Source organism: Nansenia antarctica, assembly GCF_963989245.1.
Source record: "Nansenia antarctica genome assembly, chromosome: 5".
NCBI classification, from domain to species: Eukaryota; Metazoa; Chordata; class Actinopteri; order Argentiniformes; family Microstomatidae; genus Nansenia; species Nansenia antarctica.
In genome coordinates this window covers 61,796,305-61,811,650 of record NC_137690.1, presented here as the reverse complement: position 1 = coordinate 61,811,650, position 15,346 = coordinate 61,796,305, and the positions used below count along the sequence as shown (strand labels likewise).

General features: G+C 43.9%; 1 protein-coding gene across 3 annotated transcripts in view; it reads left to right on the top strand.

Annotated features, from left to right (window-relative positions):
* The window catches only part of vps50 (VPS50 subunit of EARP/GARPII complex), a gene marked incomplete at its 5' end in the record, with an annotated part of 122,231 nt that overhangs the window by 31,331 nt on the left and 75,554 nt on the right, over positions 1–15,346 (top strand). For all 3 annotated transcript variants that reach the window (XM_080530783.1, XM_080530782.1, XM_080530781.1), the window contains 4 exons: positions 7,527–7,597; positions 8,226–8,343; positions 8,590–8,625; positions 9,044–9,126. In XM_080530783.1, the coding sequence (XP_080386909.1) occupies positions 7,527–7,597; positions 8,226–8,343; positions 8,590–8,625; positions 9,044–9,126 (308 nt within the window). The remainder of the gene's footprint in view (positions 1–7,526; positions 7,598–8,225; positions 8,344–8,589; positions 8,626–9,043; positions 9,127–15,346) is intronic.

The following is a 15,346-nucleotide window of genomic DNA, read 5'->3' as shown; positions in this document are numbered from 1 at the left end:
AACATTTCAGTCACTGAGTTCCAACCAGTTAAACAGACAGGTATTGACTTTAATTAACGTGTGTTTAACACCATTCCTGATTCAGTTCCATGCATTATTTAACAACCAATCAGAGGGCTGTATATAACAGCCAATCAGAGGGCTCGGTATTATAGCCAATCAATTGGCTGTATTTAACTACTATAAAGAAAACATCAAGGGAATTTACGCTTGTAACTCTGTAACTAGTAACTCTGCTTAGGCTAGGCTTTGTCAATATACTGTATATCTTCGTCGTTCCAAGTTATTCTGTATCCTAAGGCTCTGGCTCCCTCTGATCCGTAATGGCGGCTCTTTGATATCTAGAATAGGTATTCGCCACCGGTCTGGTGAAACAGATCCTTAATGGCGGCTCTGTCACGTGTAACAGGTATTCAGGACCACCCCAGACACAACTTTGATCAACTGTCAGGCCCCTGCGGTGGAACCGAGTAGTTCAATGTATTCACACCCGTGGACTGACAGAGACTGGGCATGGAGAAACCACAAGAGTTACTGTCGATGTTTCCAGGTTACTCTCCCCTCCCAGACTGGCCTAACCCTCAAACAATAGAGGGATAAAAAGAGCGGCCCAGTGTCAGCGGGCAACTTCCTGCTCCTCCTTTCACCGCCTCTGCTTTGACCCCATCACGACCCCAGCTATGATTGGCACCTGAACCCCCCCTCTGGCATGGAGCGGCGACTCCCGCAGGGAGGTGACAGCGTGTTTCGTGCGTCCGCTCGGATGACTCACTCCTCTGCAGCAGGTGTCCCCTGCTGCTGCAGTTGTGTCTTTAAATGTCCGCCCCCCCCCCACCGAAATCACGTCTTCCTCTCTTCCGTCGGTCTTCAGAGGGGGTGAGCGTTCACACTGTGAGTGATGACAGGCTAACCGGAGCTATGCGTGCCGACGGATCCTCCGCAGGTGTCCTCTGGCACTGCCACAGTACCTGGTTAGGAACACAGCAGGCTGACTCACTGACTGACTGAATGAGAGCGACATCATCCTCCTGCTGTCGCCTGCTCTTTCTCCCGTGGGAGAGACACCTCATCCAGCCACGCTTAGAGTAATACACAGACAGAGGGAGATGCCCAGATCAGGGTTGTGGTCAGGCCTTTAAAGGCGGAGGGATACACTAAGGTCAGGGTTGTGGTCAGGCCTTTAAAGGCAGAGGGATACACTAAGGTCAGGGTTGTGGTCAGGGGTCGGTTGCACCACTGCTTACTAAGTACAAACTAACCCTAGTTATAGCGTAAGTATTTACTAAATCAAGATTTAGTCACTACTAAACTTGAATGGGTTGCACCAAGCACTCTAGTTATGACGTAGAGCTTAGTAACTACTAAATATTTATACATACCCCTAGGGTGGTGTAAGTTATAACTAACTCGTAGCTTACCGTCGTTACCTCAGCGGAGATAAAGTAGCCTGCCGAAGCAGGGGAAACCAGCCTATCTTAGCAACATAATGTTGCTAGCGAAGTTTCCCACAGAAGTGGGGAAAAAAACGTCAGATCAGATATATAAACGGGTTATTTTGATAAACTGGACACATTTTGAGAATATATATGGTTACTTTCTCGCCTGAAAACATATTAAAACTTTAACACTTGTAGAGCCAAATTACAGCTTTTAGCCAATGGCGGCCAAAATTGAGGATTTACAAACGGAGGGTTTTGCTTTGCTCGCTGATTGGCTAATGTCTTCTTAGTAACAACTTAAGTATTTACTAGCTAAGATTGGCAAAAGATTGGCGTGGTGCAACCGAAATTAGTAAACAACTAGTTTGAAACTAGCTAGTAACAACTAGGGGTTTAGTAACTACTAAATGCCTGCATTTAGTAATGACTTACGCCAAATTGGTGCAACCCAGTCCAGGCCTTTTAAAGGCGGAGGGATACACTAAGGTCAGGGTTGTGGTGAGGCTTTTAAAGGCGGAGGGATACACTAAGGTCAGGGTTGTGGTGAGGCTTTTAAAGGCGGAGGGATACACTAAGGTCAGGGTTGTGGTCAGGCCTGGGCGGAGGGATACACTAAGGTCAGGGTTGTGGTCAGGCCTTTAAAGGCAGAGGGATACACTAAGGTCAGGGTTGTGGTGAGGCTTTTAAAGGCAGAGGGATACACTAAGGTCAGGGTTGTGGTGAGGCTTTTAAAGGCGGAGGGATACACTAAGGTCAGGGTTGTGGTGAGGCTTTTAAAGGCAGAGGGATACACTAAGGTCAGGGTTGTGGTCAGGCCTGGGCGGAGGGATACACTAAGGTCAGGGTTGTGGTGAGGCTTTTAAAGGCAGAGGGATACACTAAGGTCAGGGTTGTGGTCAGGCCTTTAAAGGCAGAGGGATACACTAAGGTCAGGGTTGTGGTCAGGCCTTTAAAGGCGGAGGGATACACTAAGGTCAGGGTTGTGGTCAGGGGTCGGTTGCACCACTTCTTACTAAGTACAAACTAACCCTAGTTATAGCGTAAGTATTTACTAAATCAAGATTTAGTCACTACTAAACTTGAATGGGTTGCACCAAGCACTCTAGTTATGACGTAGAGCTTAGTAACTACAAAATATTTATACATACCCCTAGGGTGGTGTAAGTTATAACTAACTTGTAGCTTACCGTCGTTACCTCAGCGGAGATAAAGTAGCCTGCCGAAGCAGGGGAAACCAGCCTAACATAATGTTGCTAGCGAAGTTTCCCACAGAAGTGGGGAAAAAAACGTCAGATCAGATATATAAACGGGTTATTTTTATAAACTGGATACATTTTGAGAATATATATGGTTACTTTCTCACCTGAAAACATATTAAAACTTCATAAAATGACATTAACACTTGTAGAGCCAAATTACAGCTTTTAGCCAATGGCGGCCAAAATTGAGGATTTAAAAACGGAGGGTTTTGCTTTGCTCGCTGATTGGCTAATGTCTTCTTAGTAACAACTTAAGTATTTACTAGCTAAGATTGGCAAAAGATTGGCGTGGTGCAACCGAAATTAGTAAACAACTAGTTTGAAACTAGCTAGTAACAACTAGGGGTTTAGTAACTACTAAATGCCTGCATCAGTGTTTCCTCCAGGAATTTTTACATTCGTGGCGGAGAGCCGTCGCGCACGATTTTTTTTTCGCGTGCACGCGCATGGAACGCGCACGCGCGCTCAAAATCCAAAAAAGGATGGCAATTTTTTTTTTTATATATACAGAATATAAACTTGTGATACCGGTTTCCATCCATCAGCTCTGAAGGTTTACGTTACTCACGGCAGTGTTTTTCAACCAGAGATCATCAGATGTGCCGTGGGAAATTATCAAATTCCACTTACCGTATTGACCCGAATATAAGACGGGGTTTTTCCCCCAGAAAAAAGTCAGAAAAAGTTGCATCGTCTTATATTCGCGCCCTAGACTTTTACACGTCAATATTAATTCACAACAACGTATGGCGCCAAAAGACTGTTCCCCACGCGAGCCACCGTGTTTCTCCCTCTCACACACACCCCAGTGACGGTGCCTGGAGAGATGGAGACACACTCACACACACACCCGCGGAGAGACACCGCAGAGACACACTCGGACCAGCTCGGTTGGCGGAGGGATACACTAAGGTCAGGGTTGTGGTGAGGCTTTTAAAGGCAGAGGGATACACTAAGGTCAGGGTTGTGATGAGGCCTTTAAAGGCGGAGAGATACACTAAGGTCAGGGTTGTGGTCAGGCTGGGTTTCTACCTTGGTGCCCCTGCAGTGGAGCCACATTACCGATGACGGGCATTGCAAGCCCATTTCCTAGTGTGGTGTGTGTGGTGTGTTGTGTGTGTTTCATCTCTCACTGTCAGCGCAGATCAACACGGTGACGTTGGAGTCGAAAGTGCTCTGTCGGTTCCCGAGGTCACAGGCTTACCTGATATGGATGGATGTGTCATTGTGAGATTGCTAGGTGGTCAGTAAAGCCTGTGTTCCTACCTTGGCTGTCCTCTCCTCTCTCTCAGTCCCAGCCCTGACGCTGTGTGAGGGATAGATTCATGGACCTGGGTGGGTGATTTAAAGCGGGGGCTGTGTGCCTGCCCTTTCCTGGCACGATGCTTATCGGGAGAGTTAAACCACAAGGTCTGTAATTGAGTGGCCAGACTAGTCGGCACTGAGAGACTGTCAGTGAGAAGACGATTGGTACCAGGAGCTAGGCCAGCTTTGTAATGAATTGCCAGGTGATACATTGTCAGGTAACACAATGCCATACAATGAGGAATAAGATGGACTTGGACTTGTATTTAATTATTTTTTCTTGAGCAAAACACTTGCACCCGGCATTGAAAGTTCTCATTAGTTCTTTGTCTCCCCTGTTGGCACCATAGTAATGTGTTGGTGAATTGGAGCAGCCCCTTGCCATCAATTAAATTGGGTCTCTGTCGCTTCTCCTCGGTGGATTGGAAATGGAGAGCAATTGGACATTTACTGTAATGCGCAGGTGTGTGTACACACTGTGTAGAATGCAACGTGTGTGTGTGTGTGTGTGTGTGTGTGTGTAAGAAAGTATTCATGTAGCACACAACTCCTCTTTGTCTCACGTCCCACTGCAGATACACACCTCCCCCCGCCACTTTCCTGAGCAGCAGTCCCAGGATAGTTCCCACACATGGCATCATTTGAATGGAACAGGAGCCTATGCATAGTCAATATGCCGGGGTCAGGGGGTGGCAGGGCTATACATGAATACAGAAGACGTTGAAAGCTGTCTCCTGTGACCAAACATCTCCCTGAATGACCTCCACTCTCACTGTTTAAGCACTACACATTTGTGTGTGTGCGTGTGCGTGTGTGCGCGTGTGTGAGAGACAGTGACAGTGTGACAGGTAGTGAATGTAGCCCATTTTCCACTACGTCTCATGGATCATTGCCTTAGGCTGCAGGTCAGTAGTATAGTGAGGATGTTACACCAAATCTGCTCAGGAGGCTAAATACATCTGTCTCTACACTGAGGCTCTAATGGGTTGAAATATATGTAAACTCAGGAACAGAGACCATGTGTTTACAGAGAACATGTGTCCCAGGTAATATTTTCCGAATGGGACTTGATGGGCTTGGTTATCGGGCAAGGGCTATTTCCTCAGTCAGCATGTGGAAGGTTGGATTCTCTCTGGTTTGTTCCCCAGTCCACATATACACTACGGTACTATAAGAGCCCACATGGTACCAGACTAGCCTGAAAAAAGGAAATGCGTCCACAACAGCCTCAACCTTGGCTGTCCTTTGGGTACAGGTGAGACCCAGAGTCGTAGCTTAAGGAATTAGAACAATATGGGCCGTTTTCACAGACAAGGCTTAAGCCTAGTCCTGGACTAAATCACACTTTCAATGTAAAATCTCCATTGAAGATGCTTTTTAGTCCAGGATTAGGCTTAAGCCTTGTCTGTGAAACTGGCCCACTATATATATTATTTTTTTTAAGTTATTTTTTCAATTTTTTCATTTTATTTTATTTTTTAAGTTAATATGAGTGGGTCAGTCCCACTCATATTTGTCCTTTTAATGACAGACACAGTAGAGATTATGACAGGAAGGATGGGTGAGAGAGAGAGAAGGGATGACATGCAGGATATGTCCGTGGCTGGAATCGAACCGAGACAGGGCTTAATCCACTATGCCGCCTAAGCGCCCCAATTAGAACAATATTGAATAGGAACTGTCTGTGACTGTTCAAAAGAGTGAGTCACTCATTTGGGCCTGTTCTGAATTCAGTGACTCATTGTCCCTCAGTTGGACAAGGCCACTCAGCAGGGTCCCCATTAGACCACTCCTGGCAAGGGCACTCCCAAGGGCACTCCCAAGGGCACTCCCAAGGGCACGACAGCAAGCGGGTGCACCACTAATACATACAGTATGGATCATTCCATGTTAAATCAACAAGCCATGCCACCCACCATCCAGATTGTGCTGAAATGGTTTTTGCAGTTAGAAACAGATGACGTCATAATGAGTCACTACTCGTACTGCGTCAGTAGAGGTTTCGTCCCTGAGAAACAAGCTAATTGATTTTACCCAAATTGGCCATTTTCATTCTGTGGCATTCATATAATATTCATTCGAACTCAAACTCCAAATCAGATTTGGACCTGAAAATGATTAAGACTTGAGGAATCCAAAAGGATGTTGAAAAGACATCAATAAACTCTCCAAACCCTGCCTTAGGAAGATTGTATTGGCCAGTAGGGCATAATCAGTTCTCTATAGCTTATATGAAACTGTGACTTGGAGATTTGTTTCTTCATACATATGTAATTTATTTCTGATTAATCTGGAGCCTGCTCTGTCCAAAGGTATTAGTCAAAATAATGATGTAGAATACTTATCTTACAGTATCTGTTTCTAACTACAGAAACCATTTTAGAACAATCTGAGATGTGGGGGAGGGGTGTCAGAATCCTCTTTTGTTCTGTTGATTTGATATGGAATAACCCATATCTAATCTGTTGGAGACACAGGTTGTGATGTTGGAGACTTGACATAGAGTACCTCTAAGTCTATGACTTACTCATGTAGGGTACATATAATATGTTTATGTTACTGAGCCAGGTAAACACAGAGTAAACGGGTCATTCATTAGTGAACCAACAGCCTGACCTGAAGAGAGTCTAAACATGGCAGTCTGTGTCCATGTTACACAGTGAAACAGATGGGCAAGATACCAGGATTGGCAACGCTACTTCAACAATGGGTTGTTTGTGAGTAGTGCTTTGGGATCGTTCTTAAATTCTCTGGGGTTATCAGTACAGGTGGAGCAATCAATCATGTTTTTATCTACCACTGAATTTATTTTCCACCTTGTACTCAGTCATCAAACAGTTGTCTTTAAGGTGACAGTGTTAGGATGTTTTTTTGAATACTGGTACTGTATTCAGGTCAGTGGACGTGCGTCCGAAGATATGGTCAGGCATTCCCTTCGGCTGTGACAGCTGGCTCTTTCAAAATAAGACAAAAAATATAAGTGCAATTACCTCACAGATTCAAGCTTTGGCATGTTTTGGGAGGCTGCAGCTGCGTTCAACCATTTCTAAGAAAAAACATTCATTAATTCAGTTATAAAATTATCTTTCTCTCAAAATTGTTTGTGGCCCATCGACAGAACCTTTGGCACTGTGGTAGTGAGCACAGATAATGGATAATGAGGTGTCTAGTTTCCCGTGGGTCACAGTGGTGTGTATCGGGGGAACAATACGGTGTATTGAGTGTGTGAGCCCTGGGTGACCCCATTAGTCACAGAGCTCACAGACATTGGCAGATCATTTCCAACCAGCAGTCCTGAAATGAAAAGTTATGGTCGAATCCTTGCTGGTACTTGCCCTGGCCCGAAACGTAGGCTAATTACTTGATTTTATTAAGCAGTTGTCATAGAGTATACCAGTTTAATGGTTTATGGTTTTTGTTTAACCATGTTTTACATGAATCCTGGGGTCTTCCCTGGGATGAAACTGAAGCATGGTTCTGCTGTGGATTGTGATTGGTCTTGGTTAACCGATCTCTTTTACAGGAGCTGGAGAGAGTGACGTCATTACAAACCAACCTACAGCTGGCAGCTGTGATCTGCACCAACGCCAGGAGGTGAGCACCTCTCCCTGTCTACAAGTGCCTAGCTTCGTCCTCAGGATATTGCGCAGCACATATAATTCATATAAGGAATAACAACAACTCAAACCTGGCCTTAGTGGGAGTGAATTTACACAGTAAAGTATTTGTTATTATTTGATTTCTGTGAATCACACGTCTGCGAGGCGTAGCTCTGAATCAGAAACGTGTGGTGTGAAAGCACTGGGGGGGGGGGTCCTGTGGAAGATGATTGAGGCGAAATAAAGCCAATGGCGGTCCGTTTTCAACTGAATTTTCTATGAAGGGCGTTTGACGCGTTGGTCCACCAGACCTTTCACGCATTTGGCCGGAAGTGTCTGGGAACAAGACTAACTAAGGACTAAATATCTACCGAAATGGGTCATACCTTTCATAATGCTAGATCTCCTACATAGACAATGCTTTGTTGAACATTCCAATTATTCTGATGGAATCAATCAATATGTCAAGTATCAAGTATATCATCAAGTATACATGACATGAATTCACTGCTTCCTTCCTACCTTGACATTGATTTTGCCTTCAGTGTTATTGAGCGTGTTGTATTGATGGTGAAATTGTGCTAGGGTGGTGAACATGTCATGTTGTCATTTCCTGGATCCAGGCAGCTGAGTTTTGCGAAAGAGGGCTTCACTGAGGCCAGCCTGGGGCTCCTAGCCAATCAAAGGAGGAGACAGTTGCTGACAGAACTGCTGAAGTCACTGAGGACCATAAAGACCCTGGTAACAGCCAAATCACCAAATACACGCTCCTGTTCTGCACACATTTTGATTCATCTCTGTTACTCATGGAACACAGTTACTTATATAAGTATATAAGAGGACTCACCTTTTGATGGAATGTACTGTATATTTGTGTTATGTCCACTTTTGCAGAAAGTCATATTCTTATAGTAGTATCTTATTTTGCTGTTGGTAGTGCTGGCTATTTATTTAATAACTATTTCCGTCGTTCCGTTCATTTCACAGCAAAGGACAGATGTGAGACTCAGTGAGATGCTGGAGGTAAGAGTTAAACACACACACACACACACACACACACACACACACACACACACACAGACACACACAGAGACACACACACAGAGACACACACCCACAACACCAACCACCCACCCACCCACTGGTGCTCTAAAGGTCACCCAACAAAGTTCAGATGAAGAGCCAGAGACTGATTAAATCCAGATCATCATGAATCCTACTATTTATGACAGACAAGTCTTTTTTTAGAGCACACTGTAGCATGCTCAGATGTGAGGGGGTTAGATTGTAAGGTGAGCAACACAGTCACATTCACTAAGCCTTTGAAGTGTCTTGTGATGCACATGATGAAATGGACTGACCCACCACGTTGGAAAAACTGTTTTACAGTTTGTGTTGTCTGTTCTCTACCACTCCAATGCTTGGCTTGTCTCTCCTGCAGGAGGAGGACTACCCAGGTGCCATCCAGTTATGTCTGGAATGTCAGAAGGCTGCCAGCACCTTCAAACACTACAGCTGCATAAGGTATAAAGCTTCTTGTGTCTTGTCTACACAGACGCCTTAGTTCCCTCTTAATAGGTTTTAATGACAGGATGGAGTTGACATTCAGAAGTGACATGTTTTCACGTTTAGGGTTTTAATTAACATGGCCGCTACGTTGTCTATTTAAAGTCAAGTTCACTTAGCGTAGAGACGGAAGGCAGCTCTCTGACAATGAGTGATAATTGAATATGACATGAAATGTTCAATGTTTCAGGGAATATATCTTTCAGACTGTAGCAATGCAAGAATATGCGCTCGGCCTACTCCCACATATTTATAGAGTATGTACTGGTGGTTTGACGGATTATCCTTGACAGGTGACAACTGCTGTCATTGGTGTTGAATTTGCCAATTCCACTTGACAAGTCCACCGACGCTCCCATTTACTGCCCCAGCTACAGTCATGTGAAAAACATGGACACCACATGACATTTTTTATTCTTTTTTAAGAAAATTGACATATCAATATTGTATCTTCTTTCAAACAATATCTATAGATAAAGGTGATGTAATTTAACCAAAAAGAATGAAAATGTAGCTCTGTTATCATTTATTTAACACAAAATAAACAAAGATGCTAATTCCTATTGAGGAGGAAGTTCTGACACCCTATGCCCTAATAGCTGGTATCGCCCCCCCCCCCCTTTGGCTGAAATAACCTCAATTAGATATTTCCGATAACTGTCTACCAGTCTCTGACATCGACTGGGAGAACGTTTTCCCCCACTCCTCCATGCAGAATTCTTTCAGCTGTGTGATGTTTGAGGGGATGTCTCGCATGCACAGCCCGTTTCAAATCACCCACAGCACATCTCAATAGGATTAAGTTCTGGGCATTTACGTCCACAGCTGTTCATTTCTTTCTTTTGAGCCATTCCTTGGTGGATTTACTGGAATGTTTCTGGTCATTGTCATGTTGCATGGTCCACATCCGCTTCAGCTTAGGGGACAGATGGTCTCACATTTTCCTCAAGCACCGTCTGATACAATAAATAATTCATAGTGGATTCTATGAAGCTGAGCTGGCCAGGCCGTGCTGCAGCAAAGCAGCCCCCCAAACCATAACATTTCCACCCCCATGCTTCACAGTTGATGGGGATTGACTGACTGATTTATTTATTTTTTAAGTAAAAAAAAAAATCTGAGTGTGGAGACAGTCCCACTCATATTTTCTTTTTATTGACAGATACAGTAGAGATTTTGACAGAAAGGATGGGTGAGAGAGAGAGATGGGATGACATGCAGGATATGTCCGCGGCCGGAATCGAACCGGGAACCCTGCGGTTATTTGGTCGACGCTTAACCTGCTACGCCACCTAAGCGCCCCCGACTGACTGATTTCTAATTGTTTGGAGATCTCATATGCATCTATAACCTTCTTTCTGAAGGCCTAAGAGAGCTCTTTTAATCCCACCATGGTGATACCACTCACTTCAACAATCAAGAGCAAACCAAACTAATGTTGAGGTTTAAATAAGACAGGCTCCTGCTCCTCCAAAGTCCTCTCTAACTATGTGCTAATCATTTGCACCTGATGTGGTGCTCTTGATTCAATTTTATTCTAATAACATTTTCCTCACATTAATTACATTTTACAAATCATTTTTATAAGACATTGTTTCAGTTTTATTTGTTTAGTTATGTATAAGTATAATATAATATGTTGAAAAAGACAATGGTTTTCATGTACTATCTTATTCACATGACTGTATATTGGTGCCATGCCATGTTTGTGTTGGTCGGAGCAGATTTGTGGTGATATCAAATGACCAAAACAGTCTTTGCATATGGTTTTAGTGCTACGACTGTTTAGCAGAAGCAAATTGGAGTCCCAAGATTCTTCTAACAGATTGTTATTAGATCAGAGATTCTGCACATGACTTTGGCAAAAACCGATTTTTCACCGGCTGCCTCCAAGGCTATGAAAAACGAGATCAACTGCATGCAATCCATATGCTCATAATGTGCCTTTACATTGAATACTCTTCGCTTGAAGCGGCATCAAAGCAAAGTTGGCTAATCACATAAATGACGTACTGTTTCTCTCCGTTAAGAGTGGGGCAGTCCCGCTCATATTTTTCATTTTATTAGACAGATATAGTGAAGACAGACAAGAAAGTAAGGAGAAGAAGGGAGAGAGGGCATGTCAGCAGGGCATGGGCCGGATTCAAACCCATGCCGACATGGGAATATGTGTGCACTGTAGACCATGGTGCTAGATCACTGGACCACCCCAGGCCACCGTTAAGACATTGTCAGTTTTTTTTTCTGTTCAATAAACAAATAACAAGTGGTCACAATTAGACAGAATCTGATAAAAATTATCATCAATATTGCAGCAGCTAATGCATGCATGACTGGTCGGGTTTTGTGATCTGGTCTGTGTTCTTACTGGTAACGAACCACCCCACGGTTCACTTGGAAGAGGACCGACACCAACCTTTTCCGGCGTCCATAGTTGTTTGGAGCTCACAAGAGTTTGAATGGAGTGTTCTCATTTTGTCTTACCACGTTTTCAATATAATCAAATTATGAAGGCTTCCCGTGTCCAATAGAACACCACCCCTTTTTCCTCCCCAACCCCTTTCTGGCCCAAATGGACATTTTCTAATGGGTTAAAACCTCTCTGTACAATAGGCTTTAAAACCATTAGTTTCATAACACATCTCCTGTAATGACAGTTTGTACTCTACAGACAGAGAGGGTTCCTGTCACCTAATGACAAAGTTTTTCCAGGGCCACTTTCCCTTCCCCTCTCTATCCCTCCCCTCCCCTATCCACCTCTAGTGTGCTAAAACCAGCAGAGTGGTATTTGAATTAGCAGCGCCTGCTGTGTGATCAGTAAGGCTGCTCGGTAGCAGAGGCAAGCCAGTGGCGCTGGCGGATCGATAAGCCACTGACTTATTTAATGGCCTAACATTATTTCATAATAGGCTGTCCCCTGCGCTGTGGAAAGGCTGAGTTGTATCCAGTTGGGGAGTGTGTGTGTGTGTGTGTGTGTGTGTGTGTGTGTGTGTGTGTGTGTGTGTGTGTGTGCCTCTCTCTCTCATCTCATTGTCATTCTCTTTATCATTGCCTACAGTGGGGTGCAAAAATGTGGGCACCCCTAGTCAAAATGCCTTTTACAATTAATATCTAAGTGAAAAGAAGCAAACCTAACCTCTAAATGGTACAAAGTTAAACATGACACATTTCATCACATTTTAAAGCAAGATTAATTTTAAATTAATAATTAAACTTAATAAATAATAAAACAAGGAAAAAGCCCTTGTGCAAAAGTTTGGGAACCCTGTCAGCTAGTACTTTGTAACTCCTCCCTGGGCAACTATAACAGCTTGCAAATGCTTCCTGTAGCCAGCTAAGAGTCTTTCAATTCTTGTTTTGGGAATTTTCCCCCATTCTTCCTGGCAGAACACCTCTAGCTCAGAAATATTCTTCGGCCTTCTTGCATGCACGGCATGTTTGAGATCTCTTCACAGATTTCCAATAATATCTGTATTTCCTGGAGGTACTTCATGGTTGATTTGCTTCGGGTCATTGTCTTGCTGGAATACCCAACCTCTCTTCAACTTCAATTTCTGGACTGACCTTCGAACATTAGCATCTAGAATGTATTGCCTGTGCCCCCAGCTGCTACACAACCCCAAAGCTCAATGGATCCACCTCCATGCTTAACAGTTGTCATGGTGTTCATCTCTACAAATGCTTCACCCTTTTTTCTCCAAACATACCTTCTTTGGTTGTGGCCAAAAAGTTCAATTTTGGTTTCGTCAGTCCAAAGTACATTGTTCCAATAGGTTTCTGGTTTCTCAAGGGTTTCTTTTGTATACTTCAGACACATCATTTTGTGTTGAGGTCGTAGGAAAGGCTTCTTTCTGGCAACTCTGCCATGTAGGTCTTTGTTGTTTAATGTACGCTGTAATGTTGTCCTGTGAACAACTAGACCGGTGTCTGCTACTCTTTTTTGCAGCTCTTTTGCAGTGATGTGTGGGTTCTTCTGAGCATTTCTCACCAGATCTCGGGCCATTCTATCTGAAAATGTTCTTGGTCTTTCAGATCTTGCCTTGACTTCAATTGTTCCATTTATTTTCCATTTTCTGATGATGTTTCTGACAGTGGAAATGAGTAGTTTGAAACATTGCAAGAGTTTTTTTGTAGCCTTCTCCTTGATGGTGGAAGTGAACTATCGAGATTCTGACATCCTTGGACAACTGTTTAGAGGAACCCATGGTTTTTAACACCAGACGCAACATTATGTATTATTCATAATTCTCTGGAATTATATTCACCAGACTCATTGAGCCCTAACGAGTAAATCTCCTTGGTCTGGGCCTTAGTAATCATCTTCTCAAAAGGTAACAAAGAATAATCCAAAAGGTTTCCCAAACGTTTCCACAGGGCCCTTGAATGGCGCCCTTGAACAGGGCCCTTGCTTTCAATCACTTGGAGATTAATTGTAACAGACATTTAAACCAGGGGTGCCCACATTTTTGCACCCCACTGTATATATTTAGCCATCCCCGGCTCTTTCTCTCTCTACTCTGTCACCTCTTATTCTCTCTCTACTCTCCCTCCCCTCCCTCTGTGCTGATGCTTGCCTGTATGCCAACCATTGTAGACAGAGAATTTGGGCTATATTTTGTTAATAGCAAAACATCTAACCCTAACCCATCTAATATTGCTCATCTGACTCCAATGTAATTATTACTATGTGCAAAGAAATATTGAGTTAGTGCAAGAAAGGTGTAATAGAATGAATCAAGTAAGGCTTTAATAATCCTCTATACTTATACAACTACTACAAGGTGAATACTTCAAAGAGAAATGTTACATCCTAATATAGAGAGTGATAGAGAGCTGACCACTGGTCATCCAAAACAGTGCTCCTCACAACATAATGATAACCTCACAACAGGACACAGGTAAAGAGAAAGAGCTTTTCCCTAACCTCTGCTTTTTATATCACGCCTGTAAAAACAGCACTATTTCAATTAGGAGCTGTTGATAAGGAGACCCAGCCACAAACGGTCTTATTACATCCAAACTGATGACATCACAGCGTTGACGCCTCAAGACATTCCGCAGAGCTCACAGCCATTTTCCTTCCAGGGGATGGTAAACTTAAGAAGATTGGGGGCATTGAATTGAAATTCTGCCACTAGACCATCGATTTCCATCCTGCCTGCCTGGCACGGCTCCTGGCTCCCCGCTTATCAGCCGTCAGCTAGCCCTATCTGCACAGGGAGATATCTGTTTATGAGAGAGATTACTCTGAGGCAACACATGGAAGGAAGCCTTCCTAACTCCCGTTGCCTCGCACTATATATTTTCTCCACCTGATTCCCTCTTATTTTCTCTCTCTCTCTCTCTCTCTCTCTCTCTCTCTCTCTCTCTCTCTCTCTCTCTCTCTCTCTCTCTCCCCTTCTCTCATTTTGTGGAGTGCTGTTTTAGGGCAAGCCTTGGATATTGGAGCAGGCTAGAGCTCAGAAGATTTGAGTCTGGCAGAATGTGTGTGTGTGTGTGTGTGGGTGTGTGTGGGTGTGTGTGTGTGTGTGCTCGCGTGTGCGTGCGAAATCCCTGATGGGCAATTATCCCCATGCCTTTCTTGCATAATGATGTTCTAATACGATATGGGTGGAAGTGAGTTGCCCTTTCCTGTATTGATTGAATACACGTCAGCGCTGGCATCTCCCGGTCCTGACCATAGCAATAGTACGACACTGACAGATGGCTGACATGGAAAACATAATATTGTCATAATTGTCATGGTTTAGCTGTAAGCTAAAACGTCCAACTGGTACACCAACAGATGGTCGACTGTACACACACCATGAAATGTTGATTTGAATGGACTATGTCTATATCGTCCTAACATCCATAGACCTGCAGTCAGAGGACCTTGTTTGTGTGAGGCTGCTTAGTCTGCTACAAAAACACAACTGAGTTATGAGGTGGAACTGGGTATGAGGTGAAATGCAACTCCCTTCCTCATTTCCCTCCCTGGTTTCCTCCCCTAGCAGAGTGGGGTGCAGTTTTAGAGGAAGCGGATATCGGAGCAGGCTAGAGCTCAGAAGATTTGCTTCCGTCAGGAGGAAGTGTGTGCGTGTAGGTGTGAGTGTGAGTGTGAGAGTGTGTGCGTGTGTGAAATCCATGATGGGCAATTATCCCCATCCCTTTGATTTCTTCTACATAATTCTTTCTA